Raw genomic sequence first — 19,318 nt, forward strand, 5'->3', positions numbered from 1 at the left:
GAGACAAGAAACTGTAGGTTGACATTTTCAGTTCAGTCTGGGGGATTAAGATCTCTCTTCCATTAAAATGGGAGGTCTGTCTAAATGTACATGTCTTCTTTTTCTTTAGTGGCATTTTCTACTCCAGTTAAATGGGGATATTGTGTAAATTGGGCCTGAAGCTTAGTTGAAAGTGTTGAGGCTCCATGTTTGGCTACAAGCCAGTTGCAAATTGTATAGATCAGCGGTCGGAAACCTTTCAGAAGTGGTGTGCCAAATCTTCATTTATTCACTCTAAGTTAAGGTTTCACGTGCCAGCAATACATTTTAATGTTTTTAGAAGGTCTCTTTCTATAAGTCTGTAATATATAAGTAAACTATTATATGTAAAATAAATAAGAGTTTAAAAATGTTTAAGAAGCTTAATTTAAAATTAAATTAAAATGCAGAGGCCCCTGGACCGGTGCCCAGGACCCAGGCAGTCCGAGTGCCACTGAAAATCAGCTCGCATGCCACCTTTGGCACACGTGCCGTAGGTTGCCTACCCCTGGTATAGATGAATACAGGCAATAAGGCCCAATGTTCTCACCTAGTTTAGTCCTGTATGTTTTTCTCCTCAGTTGGTTCAGGATGAACAATCCTTACTGGCCCAGCCAATACATAACCATGGAGACCAGAATATGGTTCAGAGTGCTGATCTAGAAAGTTTTACAAGATTTGTTATTGACAGAATAAAGGACCATAGATACTGTACTCTGACTGGCTTTAAATCTACTGAGATTCTAAAGTTGTCAAGTACTAGTGTTTTACATTATCAGCTCAAGGTCACAAGAGTCAGCATAGAGGATCAGAGTTTTAAAGTTATTTAGGCACCTTTCTACCTTTAAAAATTTAGCCCAGTGTATTTTAAGCATAGCGAAATACCTCCAGTGTAAACCTACCCATCCTCTTCCTGGTAGGATCACACCAGCCTCCACAGGTCCCAGTGTTGCCAGATGATACTTTAGGAGGAGAGCAGATTGTGACTGTGCAGTGCAAGTGCACCTAAGAAGAAAGGAGAACTAATTGTTAGTATGGGATCTATTGGCTTTTACGTTTCACCTACCACTTACCAAACCTATGCTTGTAAAGGGCAATGTCTATCAGCACGGGCAGTGAATTTCTAGTTCTGTGTTAAGGATCTTTTTGTATGAAAGAGGTTGAGACAGGACCCACTAGCCATGCAGAGGCTGTACAGAAACTAATCTGTAGTGCCGGGTGTGGCTGCCTGCCTTTTAAGAAGCTGATGCCAAAATTGCCTCATGTTGGTTTCCAGTGAGCTCAGGAGATGTTACCTGAGGTTGAAATGGCAAGGTTGTTTTTTGGCCTGGTTACTTGAGGCAGCTACTATGAGTATGTCTACACTACAGGATTATACTGATTTTACAGAAACCGGTTTTTTAAAACAGATTGTATAAAGTCGAGTGCACACGGCCACACTGAGCACATTAATTTGGCGGTGTGCGTCCATGTACTGAGGCTGGTGTTGATTTCCGGAGCCTTGCACTGTGGGTAGCTATCCCATAGCTATCCCATAGTTCCTGCAGTCTTCCCCACCCCTTGGAATTCTGGGTTGAGATCCCGGTGCCTGATGGGGCAAAAAACATTGTTGCTGGTGGTTCTGGGTACAGCCTCACCCCTCCCTCCGAGAAAGCAGCAGACAACCGTTTCGTGCCTTTTTTCCTGGGTGAACTGTGCAAACGCCATAGCACAGCAAGCATGGACCCTGCTGAGCTCAAGACAGCAATCGTGGACGTTGTAAACACCTCACATATTATCGTGCAATCTATGCTGAACCAGGACCTGCAAAACCAGGTGAGGAGGAGACGGCTACTGCAGTGAGGTGACGAGAGTAATGAGGACATGGACACAGAATTCTCTCAAACCGTGGGCCCCTGTGCTTTAGAGATCCTGCTGGTAATGGGGCAGATTCTAGCCTGCTGATTTTGGGCCCAGGAAACAAGCACAGACTGGTGGGACTGCATAGTTTTGCAGGTTTGGGATGATTCCCAGTGGCTGTGAAACTTTCGCATGCGTAAGGGCACTTTCATGGAACTTTGACTTGCTTTCCCTTGCTCTGAAACACCAGAATACCAAGATGAGAGCAGCCCTCACAGTTGAGAAGCGAGTGGCAATAGCCCTCTGGAAGCTTGCAATGCCAGACAGCTACCGGTCAGTTGGAAATCAATTTGGAGTGGGAAAATCTACTGTGGGGGCTGCTGTGATGCAAGTAGCCAAAGCAATCATTAAGCTGCTGCTACGAAAGGTTGTGACTCTTGGAAACGTGCAGGTCATAGTGGATGGCTTTGCTGCAATGGGATTCCCTAACTATGGGGAGGGGGCGATAGATGGAACCCATATCCCTATCTTGGCACCAGAGCACCAGGGCACCCAGTATGTAAACCGCAAAGGGTACTTTTCAATGGTGCTGCAAGCACCGGTGGATCACAAGGGACGTTTCACCAACATCCACGTGGGATGGCCAGGAAGGGTTCATGATGCTCGCGTCTTCAGGAACACTACTCTGTTTAAATGTCTGCAGCAAGGGAATTACTTCCCAGACCAGAAAATAACAGTTGGGGATGTTGAAATGCCTGTAGTTAGCCTGGGGGACCCAGCCTACCCCTTTATGCCATGGCTCATGAAGCCATACACAGGTAGCCTGGACAGTAGTCAGGAGCTGTTCAACTACAGGCTGAGCAAGTGCAGAATGGTGGTAGAATGTGCATTTGGCCATTTAAAGGCAGATTGGCGCACAATACTGACTCGCTCAGACCTCAGCCAAACCAATGTCCCCTTTGTTATTGCTGCTTGCTGTGTGCTCCACAATCCCTGTGAGAGTAAGGGGGAGCGGGGTGGGAGGCTGAGACAAATCACCTGGCTGCTAACTGTGCACAGTTAGACACCAGGGCAATTAGAAGAGCACACCAGGAAGCGGTGCACATCAGAGAAGCTTTGACAACGAGTTTCAGCACAGGCCAGGGTATGGTGTGACTGCTGTGTTTGTTTCCCCTTGATGAACCCCCCCCTTGATTGACTCATTCCCTGTAAGCAACCCACCCTCCCCCTTCGATTACAGCTTGCTTAAGGAAATAAAGTCACTATCGTTTAAAAATCATGTATTCTTTATTAATTCATTACAAAAAGAGGGAGAGAACTGACAAGGTAGCCTGGGTGTGGTTTGGGAGGAGGATAGGAGGGAAGGAAAAGGCCACTAAAAAAATTTCAAAATAATGACAGCCTTTTGGTTGGGCTGTCCATGGGGGTGGAGTGGGTGGGTGCATGGAGCCTCACCCCATGCGTTCTTACACGTCTGGGTGAGGAGGATGTGGAACACGATGAGAGGTGAGGGTGGTTATACAGGGGCTGCAGCGGCACTCTGTGATCCTGCTGCTGTTCCTGAAGCTCCACCAGACGCCGGAGCATGTCAGTTTGATCACGCAGCAGCCTCAGACTTGCATCCCTGATCAGCCACCGCTGATCTTTCTGCCTACACCTCTGATCTTCCTACCACCACCTCTCATCTCAAGCATCCCTCCTGTCCTCACGGTCACTGGTATCTTTCCTGTAATTTGATACCATGTCCTTCCATACATTCAGATGAGCTCTTTCATTGCGGGTCACTTCCATGATTTCCGAGAACATTTTGTCTCGCGTCTTCTTTTTCCTCCGCCTTATCTGCGATAGCCTTCGGGATGGAGTAGGGAGGCTTGAAAAATTTGCAGCTGCATGAGGGAGGGAAAAAAGGAAGAGAAGTATTTAAAAAGATACATTTTACAGAACAATGCTTATACTCTTTCACAGTGAACACCACTATTCACCTTACATAGGACATGTGATTTCACTACAAGGTCGCATTTTGCATCTTAATATTGAGTGCCTGCAGCTCTGGTGTTAGAGATCTCACAGACGCAGGTCCAGGCAGCAGAATTCGGCTTCCATGCAGCCATGGTAAGCCATTGTCTTTCGCCTTCTGCAGCCTTCATATATCCAGCGCCCTCCTTTACCAAATAGCAAGCAAAGCCCGTTCAGTGCTGCTGCTTTCCTGTTAACATGCAGAAGCAGAAACCAACCCCCCCATCCAATTCTCTGGGATGTTCGCTTTACCCCTCCCCCTACCGTGTGGCTGATATCATGGAAGATCACTGCTAAACACCCACCCACCACATAGCTGGTAGCAGGGAAGATCCCTGCTAGTCAAACGTGAAAAAGCTCAGCGCCAATCATCCCTCCCCTTCCCCCTGCTTGGCTACCTGCAAGGAAGGGTTTATTTTAAGCAACAGGCAAACAGCCCAGTAGGAATGGCCATCTCTGTCCCCTTAATTAAATTCCTGAATTTCAACCAGGTTACCATGAACGATATCAATCTCCTGAGGATAACACAGCGAGATAAAGAACGGATGTTGCTTGAATGCCAGCAAACACCGGGACCATACGCAGCTAGGCTTTGTCGTGCAATGATACCAAATTACTTGCTACATGCATGGCGTGATCAAGTGTCCTACCATGGAGGACAGAATAAGGCTGCCCTGCCCAGAAACCTTCTGCAAAGGCTTTTGGAGTACCTCCAGGAGAGCTTTATGGAGATGTCCCTGGAGGATTTCCGCTCCATCCCCAGAAGTTTTAACAGACTTTTCCAGTAACTGTACTGGCCGCGAATGCATCTCAAGTCTTCAGAGCAAATCAATCATTAAAAAACGCTTGCTTTTAAACCATATTTTATATTTACAAAGGTACACTCACCAGAGGTCCCTTCCATGGCTTCATTGTGTGGGATAGTGGCTTGGGAGGGCTGGGAGGGTAATTTCATCAGGGTGAGAAAAAGCTCCTGGCTGTTGGGGAGAATGGAGTGCTGCGTGCTCTCTGCAAGCTCGTCCTCCTCTTCCTCCTCCTCATCTTCACCGTCCGCAGAATCCTCAGCCATGGCTGAGATTACCACCTCCACCTTGGAATCCACGACAGGGGTGGGGTAATGGTGATGGACCCCCCCCCCAAAATTGCATGCATCTCAGCATAGAAGCAGCATGTTTTCGGCCCTGCCCCGGACCTTCCGTTTGCTTCTTCGGTTTTCTGGTAGGCTTGTCTGAGCTCCTTAACTTTCACACGGCACTGTACTGAGTCCCTGGTGTGGTCTCTCTGCATCATGGCCTTGGAAATTTTTTCAAATGTTTTTTCATTTTGTCTTTTGGAACGGAGTTCTGTTAGCACAGAATCCTCTCCCCATTTAGCGATCAGATCCAGTACCTCCCGTGTGGTCCATGCTGGAGCTCTTTTTCTATTCTCAGGAGACTGCATTGCTACCTGTGCTGGTGAGTTCTTCACACTGGCCAAACAGGAAATGAAATTCAAAAGTTCACGGGGCTTTTCCTGTCTACCTGGCCAGTGCATCCGAGTTCAGATGGCTTTCCAGAGCGGTCACAATGGTGCACTGTGGGATATTGCCCAGAGGCCAATACCGTCGAATTGAGGCCACACTAACCCTAATCCGACATGGCAATACCGATTTCAGCGCTACTCCCCTCATCAGGGAGGAGTACAGAAATTGATTTTAAGACTCCTTTATATTGATATAAAGGGCTTCGTTGTGTGGACGGGTGCAGGGTTAAATCAGTTTAACTCTGCTAAATTCGATATAAACGCATAGTGTAGACCAGGCCTATCAGTGCTAGAATCCACTCTGTTTAGAATGGGAAGAGCTACTGGCAAGGCATCCTAAGGTGAACAACCCTTGACTATCACCTGTTTCCTTCCCTTGCCAGGCTTGCCAGAGGCACAGGTTAGCATTCTAGGCATCCTGCCAATCTACCTTTTCCTTTGCCCTCCCCGATAGATGCAAGTGAGCTGAGTGGTATTTCATATGGCTGTTATGGCACATGCTGGTTTGCCTGGTTGACTTTGTGCCAGATATTTGAATTGAAGCACCAGGAGTCTGATCCTATATATATAAAGTCAGAAACTGAATGAGTTATATTTCCATACCAGGCCCTTTAATTTACTCCAGCAAGTGCCACTTTAAGTCACTAAAGCTGTGCAAGGCAAATTTTGGCTTCTGAGGAACCAGCCAAACTAAAGTGCACATCAGTCAGGCTTATTGGTCTGTCAACAATGCCTTAGCCGGCTAAGTCATAAGCTCAGTGTTACCCTGAAGACGCTTAAATTGGGCCTCGTAAGAGAGGAAGTTAGGTTAGCACTTTTAAGTTTGTTCCTCACTATAAACATATTTCCTCAGTTTAGAGCATACAAGTGTTAAGGTATCAGTTCACAGCCTAGATTCCTAAACTTCTCTTAATCTTACCTGTCCCAGCAGAGGTATCAGCATCCTTACTGCCAGTCTTTTAAAGTGAGTAGGATGTTTCACTCTTTTACTAACAGATACTGGATAGAACTCTGTAACACATTTGTTGTTTTTGTTCCCACAGCTATTTGAGAAATCAGAGCAACAACACAGTTAGAAGTGATCAAGGTGCTTTTCATGAACAGTTTTGTCATTTAAGCTACTTCTACTTGCCCATCCACAGTAATGTTCCATTGTGAGGTGCTTTCGAAGTCTGAAGACCAAGTCATCCAGCAGTTATTCAAGTGTAATTCAACATTGGGTTCCTCATCTTTTAGCTCTACCTCAAAAAACATGGGCTCCAAGGAAGATTGAACTATTGTCAAATTTGGTTCATAAAGTTCCATAAAAGATTCATCTTGAAAAGAATAGGTTTGGGGATTTTGTTAACCAATTTCAGACTCATTTGATACTATCCTAGTTTTCAAAGAAGGAAACTTACCTTTGGATACCCTTGCAATTATATTCAGAACTTGTCGTCTGGTCCTTCTGTGTTCTATAGAAGATAAAGTTAAGGATGGGTTTTTATAAGAAGGAATTAAAGCCTCAAGATAAGAGTGCTTACAACTACAAGAGTCACACAAATGTTTTAAACTGGAGGGGGGAGGGAGTGGTCTACCTGCAACACTTGATCTCACCATCATTGTACCATAGCCAAAACGAGGGGATCCATTTGTAGGTAGATTGCTAACCATAGCAGTATGCATCAGTCTCCCTTTTGTTGGGTAATAGCACAAGACTGTCAATCTACAATAAGAGAATTATTGTAGTAACTTTCCAGGCACAATTACTATACCGAGTGGAGTCAGTGAGCAGGAGGAGTCCTACCTATAATCTGGATCTCTTGTGATTTTAGGTGGTCCCCATGCTGGGAGAATCTCTTTCTCATAAGATATTTCATTTTCATAAATAATGTGATCACCTTCAAACTGTGCAAGCCAAAAATGGATTAGAATTTGGGTTTACTCAGTGGAAAAAAAAAAAACCTCTTCAAAGTTGCTTACCTTTAGTGAAGTGCCACAAGTGGAGACATGGAACTGGAAGAAGGCTTGTTTCTCATTAAATTCTTTGGGCTTGCAGGTGCTGTCTTTCAGTTTTGTTTTGCCCATATCAATGGAAGGAATAGTCTTCATTGGGGCAGATACTGTTACAGTTCCATTAGGGTAACACACTAAGGAAGTAAGAGAGGCTGTTAGATTCGGTAAAGCCATCGAGTTCCAGTTGTCGAGCTCAAGACCTATATAGCTTACCTATAAATTCTGAAGAATTAAAATTGCAGCTCACAGAGAATGTTTTTATGGTCTCCAGAGTATTTGCTTTCCTGAGTGCAAGATCAAACCTAGTTTTGAGTCTCTGAAAGGACACTTCCTGTAAAGAAAGTGACAATATTTCTCTAGTAAAAATAGTTTGCTGATCAGAGAGAGACTGCTCGCTTTAGTTTGATGCTACTTTAAACACTAGCAAAGATATAACATTTGAGACAAGTGTGAAGACTTAAGCCTGGTCCAACCTGGGTCATAAGTCAAGTTTACTAGTGCAGACTTGTTAGGCCTGGTACCAGCTGCATATGTTTTGACTGGCTGTTGTAGAGTAGCCTAGATTTGTATTATAATCTAGATTTTTACATGGGCTAAATGCAACTTTAGCCTAGTCACTCTGTTAGTAGGAATTCTTTGGCAAGAATCATGTTTAAACATGGTGCCTGACCCAATATGGACCGGACATCTGTCTTAATACCTGACAATTTTGTGTTTGCTTCACATGCATGGGGACCACTAGAGCCATTACACTGGGTACATGGATGCAGTGGAATCACAGGTCAGGAGTCAGATCTCTTGTTGTGGTTGTGTTTACTTATTGGAAAGTCATTTCCCCTTGATATTTTCTGCATTAGAAGTGGTTACTGTAACATTACAAGACAAGCTTGGGAGTGAAATGCTTTTTCTTCCTGATAAGAAATCTTTTAGATTCCAAAGCCTTACAGTATAATCTACATACCTCATAGATAATCCCCATAGTAAACAGAGGTACTTGCAACACCAGATGGGTAGAATTGGTGGTCAGGAGATGCCTATTTGAGAGCACAGTTTGCTGATTCAGAAGTTTGTTACCAATGTACAGATTCCAGTACTCATACAGAGCTGAAATGGGAACTGCTAGATACAGGTTCTCTTTATCACAGTAACCAACTGCTTCTGGTAGTTCTGTGAAAGAAGCCAGGATATAATTTGGACATACACAGTTTTAGTTACGGCATTAATTCTTACCATGGAGAAATTGTTTGTATTGATACTATAGATTGTATTAGATAACCACTATCATTTTAGACTGCAAGGTATTGCATCCAGGACATGGCCAAATGTCCCAGTTGATTAGCAACTGCCCCACTGACTTCAGGCTAAACTCCAACTTTGGTAAGAATAGTTGGGCTTTATTTGATCTCAGTGTCCTTTCACCTCAACTCAAAACATGTTTTCTAAGATGAAGGCACTACAGTCAGAAGGACTGTAAAACCCAGAAGTTGGAGAGAATGCCAAGTAGTAAGTCAACTACTAAGACTATCTGATCTACTTTGAGCAATTTTGCTATTTCTAGAGTTTACAGAGCTGTGTCTGGGCCAATTGAACTTTACCCTGGATGTAAAAGCTGGGTGATTTCAGCTTGTCCTAATGTAAATATCTGAAAAATGTTACCAGTAGATGCAGTGATACTAAAGTTGACTGGATTTGGCTAGCCATTTCTTTTAAACATGGTGCCTGACCTACGACTAGGTTTTTATTGCTTATAGCGTCTCCAGGGCAGATAATTAAACTTAGCAGAATGAAGAAGAGCTGCCACATGAAAAGCCAATAATGAGCAATTATAGAGTGAGATTTTCCCAAAAAGCTCTCATTGTTGGCCTAATTTAGTTCCCATTGGCATCAATGAAAATCCTCCCCCTACTATACCAGTCTCAATCAGTCAATACGGGCGGAAGCTTACCAATATCAGCAACCACACATTCTACTTCTGCTGGATGATTATATGGTTTCATTTCAGGACCCACAACTAGAGTATAGTTAACATGGAGGGTATATTTTGTTTCATTTCTATTCACGTACTGAAAGAAAGTTAGATGAGAGATTGAGGTGTCAGCATTTGCTTCCAGCATAGACAAGAATATATTTGCTGTGCACACATACATTTGTTCCCCACAACAGAAAATATCATTGATCTTACTGCTTCACATAACAGCTCTGTATGAGCTGGGCCAAGACTATGTTGAAGGAAGTGTTTGCGCTTAACTACCCATTTCAAACACAAGGAGGTTAGATCACTCATCTAAACTTGTGCCATTTTACAAACTTGTGCTGCAAACATGCCCAGCTCCAGGCTTCCATATCTTCTTGTAATCTGTCTAGCATCTGCTCAAGTCACAGTTTGAACTGCATTATGTAAAAAGCAGGCTCACGAACGACTGGATGTTTGTTGGACAAGGTTTATTGCAGTATTGCAATAACTGATCACTTTGTTTTTTTAAGTTAGGCAGTCCTATCCTGACAGGCAGTTATTTAATAGATTGGATAAGATCCTGCTGCTGAACAATGCATGCATGACTCCTATCCCTGTTAGCAGAAGCATCAGAAGAAGCCATAGTTTGTAGGTCATTTAGTCACACCTGAAGTTGCATTTTGCCTATAGTCCTATATGAAATAGGGCAGATGCTCAAGACTTTCTAAACAGAATCTTAATTAAGATCAGGCTAGTGATACCTTCATTGACATTGCATGATTGGTGGTTAGTGGTGCCAGATGTATGTTTTGAGCAATGGCTGCCCTAACATGTTCAGATGACAGTCATAATGTGTCATGATCTCCCACATCATAGCAGAGCTGGTTGGGAATTGTCCAAAGTGGTTTTTGCTGGAAGTTAAAATGATGATTCATCAACCCCAGAACTGTTTGCAGGAAAGGGTTGGTTTTAATTAATTTTGACTCTAAAGTCTTTTGAAGTGTCAAAAAGTTTGTTTTTAAATGTAGGTTATGTCTACCCTACGACCTCGGGGCATGATTCCCATAGCATACACATACTTGTGCTATCGAGAATATAAATGGTAGTGAAGCCACAGAAGATGAGCAGCAGCACGCTGAGTGCAAACCCACCTGATCCCCATGGTACCTAAGTGGTACACCCAAGCCATTCCACCACTCTCATTGAGATAGCATAAGTAGATGTATATAAGCTGGTAATCACACTCCTAGCTCATAGTGTAACTGTGGCATTATGTTAAATTATAGTACACATAAAATGGTTGAAACCAAAGTGAGACATTTGGGGTTCATGATAATTTGAGATTTTTTATTTTTGTCCTGAAAGTTTCAATATCTTGAAAGTTTGTGGGATGGGAAGAACAGTTTCCTACAGAGTGCTACATCGTTGCTACCTTATCTTACCTCCTTCAGAACAGTAGGATCATCAAAAGGCACTTCTAAGTTAAATCCCTTTGTTCCATTGGGGAAAGTAATTTCATAAACTTTGTACCCATGATGCTCTGCCTCTCTTGGGGAAAGTGGCACATTTCCTATTGTGATTGTCAGCAGAAAGACGTCAGGAAGAAAAGATCCAAATGCAACATCAAACGTTCTCTTCTCTGGAAGAGTATCTGTTAGATTGATAGCATATAGTTACTGCAAATGCTCATCTATTACTGTAGGACAGTTAGAAGCCTCTCATTTTGCTGTGCTCAAGTGAGCTTATCTAGAGGTCAACTCTTAATGGCTCTATAACTAATGCTCTAGTCTGAGATACTCTGATTACATAGGAATTTTTACCCCAAACTATAGAAGATTAAATATAGACAATACGCTTGAAGGAATGTGAGTGTAATTACTTTCTAGAGATCTATTATAAGAATACAATGACATCTCTGTGTTACAGGCAGCAAATCTAGACTGAACAGATATTTGGAATATGTAATAAGGTAGTACTACTACATTAAAGCATCCTTTTGATTTAAAAAATAAATTATCTAGGTAACTGCAAAGATGTCAAGTCATAATGATGTAACAAGAGATGAGCTTTTGAAAAATGGAGTGGCAAGCATTCTACTCCCAAAGTAATGATTATAGGCTTGAAGTTGGGAAGATGAGACATCTCTCCTCATTTGATGCACCCCGCAGACATTCTTTCCCTACAGTAGGTTAGTCACACTTTGCATGATCTTTCCCATTGGGCCCCACTTAAATGGCTCAATGGAAAACATTGGTGAAATTAGGGCTCGTCTTCACTACAGGCTAACTTGGTGCTGCTGTGATTGATGCAGCAGTGTCAATTTAATGGGTCCTGTGAAGTGCTCTCCCATCGACTTCAGTACTCCACCTCAACAAGAGGCAGAAGCTATGTTGACGGGAGACATTCTCCTGTTGGCATAGCGCGGTGTAGGTACAGCTGTAAGTGGATCTAAGCTACATTGACTTAAGGCCAATGCCGACTCCAGGTTTTCTGCTGCTCCAAGCGGCAAAAAAAAAAAAAAAAAAAAGCCGCGGCAGTGTGATCACGCTGCTCCATTCTTCAGCAGCAATTCAGCAGTGGATCCTTCGCTCTGAGAGGGACTGAGGGACCAGCTGCTGAATTGCCACCGAAGACCCAGATGTGCCACTCCTATAGCAGCCAGCGGGCCTCCTCTTGGTATTGGCGGCCCCAAGCACCTGCTTCTTTGGCTGGTGCCTGGAGCGGGCCCTGCTTAAGGCACATAACTTACATAGCTTAAATAGAGAAATGTATCTAAATTAATCACATAGACAAAGCCTTAGAGTGGCAGAATCTGGTGTTCTAATCAGCAACTCACATCAAATCCCGAATGATTATTCTCCATTTTGCCCCTTATTTGCAAATCTTACACACAGATACTCCCTTATGGTTAACATAATTGTTTAGTTTTATCAAGATTTAAATCTAGACATTCACATCACCTGAGAGCTAGCTAGCTAAATAAATAAATGAAACTTCCCAGTTAAACGAAGAATTTTGGTTGGTATAAGTTCACAGCAGAGGCAACACTAAACTCATTAGAGACAAAGAAAACAAAAATGAGCACCATCTTATTATTGAGCTAGCCAGAGGAGTGACTTACTGTTGATGACCGTTGGTATTCGAGGCATGAAAGGTGTAGTGATGGGCTTGATCACAGTGTACTTAGTCATATGCCAATCTACATCTGTCCAAGTATGCTCCAAGAGTAAGTTGATACTATAGATTATGCCATGGACTCCATTGGCTACAGTGCTCTAGGAGACAAGGTTTTAGACATACCAAGTGGTATTGAGCATGGATACATCTGCAGGTTTGTCATGGGTTGGAGGGGGCCGGGGGGAGTCACAGACAGCCTGATTTTCCCCATTTGTCTATGACTTTTTTGTGTGCGCTCCAGGTCACAGTGTTTGACCCAACCCTCCATTATGATTGGAGGGGTGTCTCCCATTTTGTCCTTTAACTTTGGTAATTTGCTAGGGTGGGCCATCATTTTCAGAGTAGAGCTGGCTTGTGTTACCTTGCACCAAGACAGTTTGTATCCTGCAGACACATCTTTTCATATGCTGTAATATATATACCTGCCTACTATATTTTTCACTTTATGCATCTGATGAAGTGGGTTTTGCCTAAATAAATTTGTTAGTCTCTAAGGTGCCACAAGGACTCCTCGTTATTTTTGCTGATACAGACTAACACAGCTACCTCTCTGAAAACTGCAAAGTTAGGTTGTTGAAGGTGATTAGTAGTATCATCAATATCAAATTTATAAACAGCCATTAAGAGTTTTAGATAGTGTCTTGTAGAAAGGCTGTTAGGTCTCTTCTGTAGCCATCTAGAACCATTCTTTGCATGTGCATTTTTGTTTGGTAATAACACCCCCCCACACACACACACTAGTCAATTCGTCATTCTTGTGATGATTTTCAGAATCCAGTGCAAGTCAAGACAGATGCCTAAAACACACAGATTGTATGCATGGTATGTGTAGAGTGAAGCTTACACCTAAGGTGTGAGTCTGTACTTCTAAGAGCTTCTTAGTCCATCAAGGGAGGGTTAGCAAGGTCTTTTAAGCCACAGAAACAGAATAGTAAATTGGCAGATTATCCAAGGGAGACATTCTTGCTTCCCTCTTGCTTTGTAATGCTGCACTCCCCTTTGCTTCCTGGATAGGCCCTTTCAGGGCAAGAATACATCATTAAGAGACTGTTAACAAGAATTATCTTGTTAACTAGATGAATTTTTAGATCCAGATCTTTTGCTAACATAAAGCTTGAGAGAAAAGCGTTCTGAAGGCAAGAACTATTATTCCAGGGATCCATACTGAAGTATGGACTATATTTTAAATTAATGGGCTCATGGGCCCACCTCCTCTCCAATTCCTCAATCAATCAATCATAGAAATGTAGGACTGGAAGGAACCTGGAGAAATCATCAAGTCCAGTCGCCTGCATTGAGGCAGGTCCAAGTGAACCTAGTGTTTGTCCAACCTGTTCTTAAAAACCTGCAATTCTGGGGATTCTACAACCTCTCTTGGAGCCTATTTCAGAGTTTAACTACCCTTACAGTTGGTAAGTTTTTTCTAATATCTAACCTAAATCTTCCTTGCTGCAGATTAAGCTAATTACTTCTGGTTTTACCTTCAATGGACATGGAGAACAATTGATCACCATCCTCTGTACACCAGTCCTTAGCATATTTGAAGATTATCAGGTCCTGTCCCTCTTGTCTTCTTTTCTCAAGACTAAACATGCCCAGTAGGTCAGGTTTTCTAAACCTTGTATCATTTTTAAAAATAAGTACTATGTTTTCCTTGTCCATCTCGATGAGTTCTTGAAGATAATTGCTAACACTTCCAAGATTGCTTCAGTTAGTTCCTTAAGTGCCCTGCTACAAATTTCATCAGGCCCTGCTGACTTAAGTAATCCAAATTATCTAAATATTCTTTAATGTGTTCTTTCCCTATTTTGGCTTGCATCCCTTTACCCCTTTTTGTTAGTATGAATTGTGCTGAGTATCTGGTCACTGTTAACCTTTTAAGTAAAGTCTGAACCAAAATAGGTATTAAACACCTCAACCTTCTTGATGTCATAGTTAGTAGCTCTCCTTCCTAAAGGACCTATACTTTCCTTCGTCTTTATAAAGAACCTCTTCTTATTGCCTTTTAAATCCCTTGATTAGTGTAACTCAGTTGTCCCTTAGTCTTTGTAATTTTGTCTTTACATGTGTGTGCTGTTCTTTGGTACTTCTCCTAAGCAATTAGTCCACATTTCCACTTTTTGTAGGATTCCTTTTTGAAGCAACATTTTATATCACCTCTATGGATCCACAGCAATATTAAAAATATTTAGGATTGTTTTCTAGTCCCGTGTAGCAGAACCTCTGCTAGTGAAAAATTGGCTCTGTTGCCTTCTACATCAGCTACCAGCTGCCCAGCATAATGGTGGGGGGGCAGTTGGGGGAATGAAAGAGTGAGGACCTGCTATGGCAAATTCTTTGCTGGCATCATATACACTGCATTTGAAGCATCAGAGGGCAGCTTCAGCATAAACTTATATTTAGGCAGGCAATCAATCAAAAAACCAGGGACTGGCTTCCTGTTATCTTTCTCCAGTGCACTCCAGTTTTGCTCAAGCTGAGAGAGCTATTGAGCCCTTAGTAGTTTTTTAATCCAGTTTAATATCTTGAAGAAGCTTGCATCATGCAACCCATCTCCATCAGCAACTGCTTGATTGACCACTGTTCAGAAGTCTCTGATCTCTTCCACTAGTGTCCAGAGGGTGTTAAATTACGATAGGTTCTCACTAACCTTTAATCTGCCCCCAGCTGCTCCAATGGGGATAGTCATTTGAATGTGTGTCTTGTTGTGTTCCAGAATATAATTCTGTTCAGGGTGCATTATTCTTTGGCCATCAACTCCCACTGAAATGTTTTTGGACACGAAGGTGGGTTCTTGCGGCACTAATGTAGGGATAATGCTTGGCACAGTCCAAGTTATAGCAGTATCAGTGAAGCTGGTGCCATCTGTTGATTCAGATAACAAGAAAATCAAACCATTCTTCAGTGCACGAGTTTGTGTTTTCAAGGAAACAGGATTGAGCTTCATTTTACAACAGCTGCCACCCTCTCCTCGTCTTCTTTACCCCCTGGCCCATTCCATCCAGATACTTCATGGCCATCCCTAGAGCATGGAAGTATGGCATTCAAAGTAGTCTGATCAGTTTCAGATGAGTTACTACCTTCTTACAAAGATAACTAAGGTGGCTATGGGTATCTACCTCTTAAATCCACTCTACATCCCCCCCTTTACGTTATGCAAGAAATCCCACCTTCTTCTGGTGTTACAATTCTGCATATGCATTATCTAAATATGACTCCTGGCCCAGTGGTAGAAATACAGTTTTTCTGGTCTTGATACTCAGTTGCAGGACAGTGTGATGTAGCTTTTTTGATGGCTTATTGCCTTTGTGGAAAGGTGTGTATAGGAATAAGGGAGAAATGAGAAAATGAATTAAGCAAATGGTACTTTGGAACACATCTAGGATAAGTTTGTTTTTACATTGCTTCTCTTGAAGAGCCATCGTCAGCCAGTCCTGAAGGAAGAGTTTTCTACTAGCTTGCTCAAGTGGCTATTTTTTGGTATGCTTTGTAAATTGTGAAGTGATACTTACCGATAGGACATGCAACAGTTGTGTCAATCAACAGAAGCAGCCACCTCTGCTTGTACATGGAAGTGGAACTGACTATATTCATACTCACACCATTAACCTATGGAAAGTTAAGAAAAATTGTTGCTAGAGAGAGATTGGAAACAGTGCCTTTCAGTCCCACTACAAGAGCTACCACTTACCACTGCAAGTTTAGATTCATTGGTGGAATATGGAGCACGGAGGAACACTCGAGCCAGTGTATTATTGAAGCTGTAACCTAGTTTGGCTGCGTCGCTTACCATTATTTTCTTTCTCCCTGAAGGAGAAAGAAAGATCAGTTGCCATACCTGGTATTCAACTTTTTGAACCTGAAAGAGAAACATGGTTGGATGAGATATAGGTGGACATGTGACCAAATTATTCTGCCATTAAGATTTAGACTAATGGAAGTGGCATTTGAGGACACTTCTAGCCTATCCCAGGCCAGAAGTGTACATGCCTTACATGAAGGCAAGGCAGCATGCAGCTATTGCAGCCATCTCTCAGAGAAGCCATTTACCTTTGGAGGAAGTTTATGTTTCTGGCCCTGACAGAGTCCACACAATTAAGAAGCCCTTAGTGCTTTAGGACACTGTGACTCAACCTTTTTGTTACCAGGGACCAGCTTGCTGCCTTCCTAAACTGTGTCAGGGAGATCCCAGGGACCAGCCCGAGCCCATAGACCGGTCACCGCTTTGGGTAACTTGACTACTTTAGTGTGCTTGTACTGTTAGAGCAGCCTAGAGATCAAATGCCAGACTACCTTAAGGAGTAAAATTTATAATATAAGTGGCCATGTTTTGTTACTGCATCCACTTTTCTCCTCTGCAGTCTAGTGAGCTTGTGATTTGCTCAGTATTCCTTATCATCTATGAAAGTTTTCCTCTCCTGGAAGGTTGACTTGCATCTATGTCTGATAGCAGCTCTGCCTCATACGCGTTTCTAGTAGAGCGTGTAGGCTGACAGAGATTGAGCCAGATGCCAAGAATGACAGGATCATCAGCCAAGCCACTGATTTATGATGATGGAGATTAAAGAGAAGCTATTAGAAAACATGCTCCTCCATACCTCTGGCAGAGCTGACATCCATGTTGCAGTGTCATCGTCTGAAATTGCAGGAACATCACTCTTCACCGACACCTGGAAGTAGAGCAGAGATGGGCAAACATGAGCTGCAGCATGCTTTTATAGGTATTGAGGAGGCAGAGATCTTTGGAGGAATTTTATTAGTGTCTCAGTTACATATGGAACATTTGATCAGGCTACATTTACAGGAGGTTAGTGACAATCTTCATGGTCAATTGTTGATTACTATGCACTGTGTGTTCTTAAGGGGAGGGCTAACTCTATAGTGTTTTAAAGAGTACAGCAAGGGTTTGTAGAAGACTACATGAGTTTGGAACTCAGGATCTAGCCAGTTAAATCAAAGTACATGTGATGCTTTTGCTGTTAAACATACAGGGTGCAATGCTAACCATCACTTATCATACAGGATGTCAAGGTTTGGATTCAGTAGTAGTAAACTTCTGCCACTCCGTAAGTGTAGTGCAGCACTCGCCATTGGCACCAGACATTTTAGGATGAGGCTGAAAAATCTCAAGTCGATTGCATCACCCATGAAAGCTCATGCTCCAATACATCTGTTAGTCTATAAGGTGCCACAGGACTCTGCTGCTTTTACAGATCCAGACTAACACGGCTACCCCTCTGATACTTGAAGTCCTAAAAGACTCACTATATTGCTGCAGCCTTGCCCCTAAGATAATTATGTAACCAATACATAAAAGAAGGTATACGAAGTTGGCTTATGTTTGGGACTGGTGCAAGGTTCTACTGTGGCAGTTGGATTCTTGTAACATAGTGTTTGACATCTCCAGCAGGAGGTTGGCCTCCTTGCTGATAAAATCTCTGAGATGCACCAGAATTCCAGTCTTGTAAAATAAAGGGGCCTACCCCCAAACTTTACTGTTCCTGAACCAAGAGGGGCAACTGGTTTTTACTAGATGTTGCAGCACTTTTGCATTAAGGCTCCCTGCCCTGTAGAATTGGAGATTTAACAGAGATGCTTATGAGGCTTTCGATTTCCACTGCAATGGCACAAAATACGGCATTCCCAGCAGTAATTGAGTGTTACTAGTCACAGATCAGGAATACCCAAGTCACAGAACCTTACATATTTTAATCTATTAGTAAGCATTCTGGCAGACGCACTTGGTCTTTAGTACATATGTGAAATTGGCAGATGTCCCTATTGCTCAAGTTGAAAGCTTTCCCTTATTGCAGAATATTGTTAGGGTAGAGTAAACTGCTCGTACTGGTCTTAACTTAGAGATTGAATTGATTTGCGGAGGGCCTCAATGTTTTAGCTTTTGATGGATAAGTTACCTCCATATAGTTTTCTTCACATACAATTTCTCTCGGAGCCCAAGGAGTATATCTACAGTACATAGGGTAGGTGTAGGTTGCAGCTCGCCTCATGTCTGGAGATGAGGACACCTTTATGTTTATAGTGAGAGAAAACAATTCATCTGCCTAGAAGAAAGAGTGCACAAGGTAAGTTTTCTAGTAATTTAAAAAAGGACTTATTAGATTTCAGTAGTAACTAGTATTCTTGCCACAAACTCAGAGTAGTATAGCAAGTTACGGTCAAAAATTGGTGTTGGTCATAGGCTGTCTTCACTGAAAAGAGTGGGGTTTTTTAACATCAGAATCACTCTCTCACTGCACTGTCTAAGAGGAGATTAGGCACTGGTAGTATTTATCTGGATGGAGCCGCTCATGGTCAACCCTATAACCCCCACCTGGCATTTACCTCAACTGGCTTCACCAAGATAAATACTACTGGTGCCTCATCTCCATTTGGACAGTACATAGTATTTCTTACAGTGGCATAGTGCTATATTTCATCTACAGAAAGGCCTTTTCATCAGAAATCAGTACTTACAGTACAACTAAACAAAGACCTTAGTAGAATGCAAAGCTGGTCATTATTCTTCACACCATTTCACCCTGTTTTATAGCAGAGTGGGATCTAACCAGAACTTGAAAGTAGAAGGAAGCTTGGGTGAAAGTGATCATGAAATCATAGAGTTTGCAATTCTAAGGAAGGGTAGAAGGGAGTACAGCAAAATAGAGACAATAGATTTCAGGAAGGCGGATTTTGGTAAGCTCAGAGAGGTGATAGGTAAGGTCCCATGGGAATAAAGACTGAGAGGAAAAACAACTGAGGAGAGTTGGCAGTTTTTCAAAGGGACACTATTAAGGGCCC

General features: G+C 42.6%; 2 protein-coding genes and 1 long non-coding RNA gene across 3 annotated transcripts; all 3 read right to left on the bottom strand.

Moving 5' to 3' along the window:
* Positions 1 to 593: 593 nt before the first annotated feature.
* On the bottom strand, positions 594 to 6,382 carry LOC115649448. The gene is made up of 3 exons (XR_003999820.1): positions 6,314 to 6,382; positions 921 to 1,023; positions 594 to 677 (listed from the first exon to the last, which is right to left on the bottom strand). It is a non-coding gene; the product is annotated as an uncharacterized LOC115649448 (long non-coding RNA).
* A 125-nt stretch (positions 6,383 to 6,507) lies between these two features.
* LOC115647683 (zona pellucida sperm-binding protein 2-like) lies at positions 6,508 to 7,047 on the bottom strand. Its single transcript, XM_030554373.1, has 3 exons — positions 6,972 to 7,047; positions 6,795 to 6,848; positions 6,508 to 6,710 (listed from the first exon to the last, which is right to left on the bottom strand). Exons 1-3 carry the CDS (start codon positions 7,045 to 7,047, stop codon positions 6,508 to 6,510), a joined length of 333 nt encoding a protein of 110 aa, XP_030410233.1.
* Positions 7,048 to 15,149: 8,102 nt separating this feature from the next.
* Positions 15,150 to 18,922, bottom strand: LOC115647684. The gene is made up of 6 exons (XM_030554374.1): positions 18,863 to 18,922; positions 18,436 to 18,582; positions 17,119 to 17,190; positions 16,212 to 16,379; positions 16,033 to 16,129; positions 15,150 to 15,385 (listed from the first exon to the last, which is right to left on the bottom strand). The coding sequence occupies exons 1-6, from the start codon at positions 18,920 to 18,922 to the stop codon at positions 15,150 to 15,152; spliced, it is 780 nt and encodes a 259-aa protein (XP_030410234.1).
* Between the last annotated feature and the right edge of the window lie 396 nt (positions 18,923 to 19,318).

The sequence above is a fragment of the Gopherus evgoodei genome, chromosome 3, assembly GCF_007399415.2.
Source record: "Gopherus evgoodei ecotype Sinaloan lineage chromosome 3, rGopEvg1_v1.p, whole genome shotgun sequence".
Classification (NCBI taxonomy): Eukaryota; Metazoa; Chordata; order Testudines; family Testudinidae; genus Gopherus; species Gopherus evgoodei.

Excerpts from the sequence above, each read along its gene's own strand:
- LOC115647684 (XM_030554374.1), bottom strand. The coding sequence starts at position 18,922 with ATGTACTGTCCAAATGGAGATGAGGCACCAGTAGTATTTATCTTGGTG. Across the intron at positions 16,380-17,118 it reads GGATGTCAGCTCTGCCAGAG|GTTCAAAAAGTTGAATACCA; the intron begins GTATGGAGGAGC and ends TTTCTCTTTCAG. Across the intron at positions 16,130-16,211 it reads ATGAATCTAAACTTGCAGTG|GTTAATGGTGTGAGTATGAA; the intron begins GTAAGTGGTAGC and ends AACTTTCCATAG.
- LOC115647683 (XM_030554373.1), bottom strand. The coding sequence starts at position 7,047 with ATGGTTAGCAATCTACCTACAAATGGATCCCCTCGTTTTGGCTATGGT. Across the intron at positions 6,849-6,971 it reads GGTGAGATCAAGTGTTGCAG|AACACAGAAGGACCAGACGA; the intron begins GTAGACCACTCC and ends TATCTTCTATAG. Across the intron at positions 6,711-6,794 it reads AATTGCAAGGGTATCCAAAG|ATGAATCTTTTATGGAACTT; the intron begins GTAAGTTTCCTT and ends ATTCTTTTCAAG.